The 5,940-nt window shown below is 53.3% G+C and overlaps 1 protein-coding gene across 1 annotated transcript; it reads left to right on the top strand.

Annotated features, from left to right (window-relative positions):
* The first annotated feature begins 321 nt into the window (after window positions 1-321).
* Window positions 322-4,080, top strand: MAFB (MAF bZIP transcription factor B). Its single transcript, XM_077187304.1, has one exon. The coding sequence runs from the start codon at window positions 1,056-1,058 to the stop codon at window positions 1,989-1,991; it is 936 nt and encodes a 311-aa protein (XP_077043419.1). The 5' UTR covers window positions 322-1,055; the 3' UTR covers window positions 1,992-4,080.
* The last annotated feature ends 1,860 nt before the right edge of the window (window positions 4,081-5,940 follow it).

Genomic DNA, 5,940 nt, shown 5'->3' with positions numbered 1-5,940 from the left:
TCCCCGAGTCCCCCTCCTTTGTGGGCTGCAGAGGCCGAAAAGGATGGGAGGAAGGGAGCAGAGAGAAATAAATAAATAAATAAATAAACGGCTAAATAAATAAATAAGTGGGAAGGCGCGGGTGCTGGAGGGGGAGCCGGGGAGAGCCCGGAGGTGCGGGCTGGGAGCGGCGGGCGCTCAGCTGGCGCTGCGGAGCTGTCACGGCGCGGCCCGGCCCCGCCCGGCCCCGCCGCCGCGCTGCCATTGGCGCGGCCGCCGCCGGCCCCGGCCCCCGCCGCGCTCTCGGCGGGCACGGCCGTATAAGAAGCCAAGGGGGGCTGCACTGTGATCACAGCTGCACAACGAGCGCTGGCGGCGGCAGCTACAGCAGAGACCTGGGCGCTGTGCTCGTCTCCCCCTTCTCCTCCTTTTTTTTTTTTTTTTTTTTTTTTTTTTCCTCCTCCTTCCCCTCCTTCCTCCCCTTTTTTCCCTCCCCTTCGCCTGCGCTGCCAGAGCCACCGAAACTCCCGTGCAGAGCCCCGCCGCCGCCGGTAGCCCGTGCGCTGCCCCGGCGCTCGCTCGGGCTGGAAAGTTGCGGCAGGCTCCGGGCTCGGCTGCCGCGGGGAGGGGGCTCCGGACTTACAAAACCCGGCCGGGGGCACGGGCTGGGCGTTCGCACCGACCTTCTTCTTCCTGCACAGAGCCGAAGGCAGCATCTTTGTTTTGTTTTGCTTTTGCCCTTCCTGCTACCGCTCCTTTCTCCTTGCGGCCGGGCGCCTCGGAGCCGGGAGCTGCCGCAGCCCGCGGTGCGGGGCGATCGCTGACACCGCCAGCCAGGAGCCAGCCAGGCGGCCCCGGGGGCCGGCTCGTCCTTGGCTTTGTTGCTCCGGACTGAAGAAGCCCCAGAAGCCCCGGGAGAAGGAGGCGGCGGAGGAGGGGGAGCAGAGGAAAGGAAGCGAGAGCTGAAAGCCAAAGTTGGTTTGGAATAGGAGAGCGCGGCCAGCCCCTCTGCCAGACTGCGCGCTGGGGTGAAGCCTCCAGCCCCCTCCGCCGGGAGAGGTGCCCGCAAGACAGCGATGGCCGGAGAGCTCAGCATCGGAGCCGAGCTGCCCACTAGCCCGCTGGCCATGGAGTACGTGAACGACTTCGACTTGATGAAGTTCGACGTGAAGAAGGAGCCCCTGGGCAGGAGCGACCGCTCGGGCAGGCACTGCACCCGCCTGCAGCCGGCCGGCTCCGTCTCCTCCACCCCCATCAGCACCCCCTGCAGCTCCGTGCCCTCCTCGCCCAGCTTCAGCCCCACCGAGCAGAAGACCCACTTGGAGGACCTGTACTGGATGGCCAACAGCTACCAGCAGATGAACCCCGAGGCGCTGAACCTCACCCCAGAGGACGCTGTCGAAGCCCTCATTGGGTCCCACCAGGTGTCCCAGCAGCTGCAGGGCTTCGAGGGCTTCCGGGCCCACCACCACCACCATCATCACCATCACCAACACCACCACCAGTATCCCGCAGTCACTCACGAAGACCTGGCCGGCAGCGGGCACCCTCACCATCACCACCATCATCACCACCAGGCCTCTCCCACTCCCTCCACCTCCTCCAGCTCCTCCCAGCAGCTCCAGAACTCGCACCAGCAGCATCCCCCCTCCAGCAGCGTGGAGGACCGGTTCTCAGATGACCAGCTGGTCTCCATGTCCGTGAGGGAGCTCAACAGGCACCTCCGAGGCTTCACCAAAGACGAGGTGATCCGCCTCAAGCAGAAGAGGAGGACCTTGAAGAACAGGGGCTATGCCCAGTCCTGCAGGTACAAACGTGTCCAGCAGAAACACCACCTGGAGAACGAAAAGACGCAGCTCATTCAGCAGGTGGAACAGCTCAAGCAAGAAGTGACCCGGCTCGCCAGAGAGAGAGACGCCTACAAGCTCAAGTGTGAGAAACTTGCCAGCAACGGCTTCAGAGAGGCCGGCTCCACCAGTGACAACCCGTCTTCCCCTGAGTTCTTCATGTGAGTGCTTAACAAAAATAATTAAAAAACAAACAAAAACCCCCCACCCCCCCAAACCTGACCCCTGTCACCTTCCCCCCCTGCTCCCATCCTCCTCTGACATCTCCATCCATCCGTCTGCTTGACTAGAGAGAAAGGAGGAGAGAAAAATAGAGACTTGATTTTTTTTTTTTTTTTTGCAGCATCCAGTCTTCTAGAGTAGCTGTGGGAAAAGTAGGCTGGGGGTGGGGATGGGAGAGGTAAAGTGCAACTTTTTGACTTTCGTGTGCAAGTTAGAGAGAGAGAGACAGAGGCAAAGGAGAAAAGGACAAGTGAAGCGTTTTATAGATCACTTGCTTGCAGAGTGAGATGGACTTTAAAAGAATAATAATAAAAAAGGACAATGAACAAGCCATCTATAACATACTGTCTGCTTGGAAAGAGAGAGGACATATACAGCACCATCTCATGCACAATTTACCTGCTTGGAAAAAGAGAATAAATAAAAAGGACAATATATGCAAACTCTTCATATATTGCCTGCTTTGAGAAATAAGTTACAGGACTCAGATGGGACATTCAATCTAAGAAAAGAAAGAATGAAAGAAAGAAAAAAAAACTCATCAGTTTTATTGCCTGCTTGATTATATAGAAAAATACGAAAATCTGCATTAAAAATATTAATCCTGCATGCTGGACATGTATGGTAATAATTTCTATTTTGTACCATTTTCTTGTTTAACTATAGCATGTTGATCATCGATCATAGATTTCTGTTGTTGTTTTGTTTCATCAATAAGAAAAGCATCACAAGTTATCGAACTTTTTACTGCTTGTGCAGTTTTGTTCGTTGGTTTTGCTCTTGTTTTCTTTTATGGTTGTTAGCTTGTAAATATCTGCTACTTCAAACCGTACAGGAGAAAAATACACAAAAAACAAAATAACATTTCAGCAGGCTGGTTATACGGTTTGTTTGGTGTTAAAGAGATACTTAAAGAAAAAAAGTTATGGGCATTTTGCATTAGAAAAAAAACCAACTTTGTATATCTGGTGCACTTTTAAGTTGTATTTTTTTTTGCTAGTTTTCATTTTGGTTTTTGTTTGTTGGGGCAGAAGCAAAAACGCCTGAATGGCATTGACAAACCTAAACTTACCAGGGAAAAACCCTCCTCGGTCACTAGAACCTACTCCATGCCTTAAAGTGGCAGCGAAGCTCTTTCCTCCAGGACAATTCCCAGCCTGAGCGGTTACGCTTGGCCAGATAATTTCCCTTCTGATTGCACACTCAGGAAGAGAAGGACGGACGAGATACCAGTTCCATTAAAAAAAATAAAACAACTGCCCCTAGATTTTCGGTGAATAAAGAGAGAAAACAACCCCAAACCCTCCTCGTTACGAGTCAAGTTGTGATAGCAGCGAGGGCTCCGTGTCGCCACTGAAGTTGGGTTTCTCAATGGCAGCAGCTGATGAGTGGGCTGGGAAAGCATTTAAATCTAAAACTTTTTTTTAAGAAGACATACTGCAACTTTTAAGTGTATTCTTTTGCAATGATTTGTAATCTGCTTCTCTGCTTCCCTATGCAGCGAGTGAAAGTTTTAGCCAAAATTTATTTGCAGTTGTATAGTAGTAGTAGTTTGGAGTCTTATGGGTGTTTTTATTACTTTTTTTTTTCCTCCTGCAGGTCAGTAAAAGGATTTACGTTGCACTGACAAAAATACCAAAATGAAAACTTATTTTTTAGTTTCCTTTTAGGATAGCTGGCACTGCTGGCCGGATGCATTTTAAGTTTGTATTAGTTTATAAATTAACAGTAATAACAAGATTGTAATGAACAGCATGGTGCTTGCAGTTTTAAATATTGTGGATATTAGTCATGCATCAGAAAACGATCTTTGGTTTTTACTGATTCAACTGTGTTGAAATCAAAACATTGCAGCAGCGGAAAAAAATTGTTTTTATTTCATGTAAAGTTCTGAAGGGATCAATTTCAAATCCTGCTTATGATATGAAAAATATTAAAAAACCTGGTCTATTGTAGTTTTATTCAGACTGGTTTCTGTTTTTGGTTATTAAAATTGTTTCCTATTTTGCTTATTAAAATCATTGAAATGGTATTTCTTGGAGGGACCTGCTTCTCTGACGTCTCGTGTTCCCAAAAAAAACAAGAAAGGAAAAGTTGTGGCCCCGTCCCTGCCGGGTTTGCGGGGGGCTGCGGCCCGGGGCGGGGAGCGGGGCTGCTTTGCCCCCTCGGGAGCGGGGCTGCTCGCAGGGCAGGAGCGCTCAGCCTTGCCCCTTTCCCCCTGCCCTGCTCGGCTCGGAGCTCGCCCTTGGCCGGGGGAGCATCAGCCCAGCCCCTCGGGGCGAGCGGAGCGCAGGGAGCCCCGCGCCGGGCCCGGCTGTGCCGGGGGTTCCGCCCGGAGCTCCCGCCGGGAGCGGGACTGCCCGGCCCGGCCGGGTGGGACATGGGGAGCCCTGACAGCAGGCACTGTCTTTCCTAAGGTTTTCTTTTCTTTTTTTCTTTTTTTTTTCCCCTTTTTTTTTTCTTTTTTTCATTAGAAAAGGAAAGGACTTGGACAAGTCCGTCCTTTCCCCAGTTCCCTTGGGATCCGGGTTGCCCATTCACTTCCCCTCTTTCCATCTGCACACTGTATTTATTCCGTTTTGGGGTTGTTTGTTTTTTATTTTTCCTCCCCCCGAAGGCTCCTTAGATGCATGTGGAGAAGGGGACAGGTCTCTCCCCGCCACCCCCCAGCGCTCAGCACCTCGCAGCTCCACCGCCGTGCCTCAGCTGCTCTCGCTGCAATAACCACACAGCTCCCTAAACTGAAGGAGGAGGAGGTTAAAAATCGCCCCCAGTCCTTGCCTAGGTGTAGGAAAGGGACTCTCCGAGTCGCAGCGTGTCTGAACGCTGCTGCTCTCAAAGTATGAAAGCGGTGTTGAACTTTAAGTCCTTCCTAAAAACAAAATCCGTGCTATCCCACAGCCAGAAAAAAGAGGCTCTCTCTGCTCTGCCCCTCGTCCCAGCAGCAGCGAGCTGTTCTTTGCGGGGATGGCATAAAGCTCCTTTGAAGAACAAACAGGTTAAGGACAGAAAGTGGAAAAGAAATAATTTAAAACCAAATGCAGCGACTTAAAACAAACCCCCCCTCTTAAATCCCATCCGCATCCCTGCCTTGTCAGAGCCAGCTGGGCCAGCCACCGAGCTGGGGGAGCTTGGAAGGGGCCGGGGCCCGTCCCAGCCCCCCGGCTACATGAGTCAGGCCCGGAGAACAAGCTCGTAGCCTGCTGCCCTGCCAAGGGGGGACAGGAGTTTGCAGAGGAAAAGGCTGGGAGAGCCTGGCTTTCCCTGTATAGCCTCCCCCCTTGCCAGTAAATGCTATGGCTGCAGAAAGCCTGAGAGGAATATTGTTTGTGGGAACTGCCACCGCATATTAATGTCCCCTCATGCATGCATTGAATAAATCACTAGGGCTAATTGAACAACAACAACAACGAAAAAAAAGTAGGAAAAACAGGCCTTAGAAAAGCCCTCCAGATTCCCACCACAGAACGGTGTCAGCGGCGGGGCAGCCCCGCGGCACGGCCCGGGCGGCCGGGGCTCTGCTGGCCCGCCACCGCTCCTGGCTTTAATTTATTCCTTTTAAAAGAAAAGAAAAGAAAAACGCAACCGAGTCGCACCGGGCGCAGCCCGGGTCGGTGGGACCGGGACCGGCCGGGCTCGGCCCGCGGGCGCTGCGAGGAGCGGGCTCGGGGCCGGGGGTCCCTCGGCCGGGGTCGGGCCGGCTCCTGTGTCCGCACAGGCGGCTTGAGGGGGCTTTGGCTCACCGAGGGGCCAGAACCCACCCGCACCGGTGCTCGCCCGGCCTGCGGCTCTGCCCGGAGGGTACCGGGGTGGGCATTGGGCATCACCCTCCTGTTCCCGCTGCCGGCACCCCCGGGAGAACCCAGCAGCGAGGGGGGACCCCTCTCCTCCC

This window comes from Agelaius phoeniceus, chromosome 17, assembly GCF_051311805.1.
Source record: "Agelaius phoeniceus isolate bAgePho1 chromosome 17, bAgePho1.hap1, whole genome shotgun sequence".
Classification (NCBI taxonomy): Eukaryota; Metazoa; Chordata; class Aves; order Passeriformes; family Icteridae; genus Agelaius; species Agelaius phoeniceus.
The sequence above is the reverse complement of the archived record's forward strand: the minus strand, read 5'-3'. Positions and strand labels throughout refer to the sequence as shown.

Coding starts and splice junctions, on each gene's coding strand:
- MAFB (XM_077187304.1), top strand. CDS start 1,056: ATGGCCGGAGAGCTCAGCATCGGAGCCGAGCTGCCCACTAGCCCGCTG.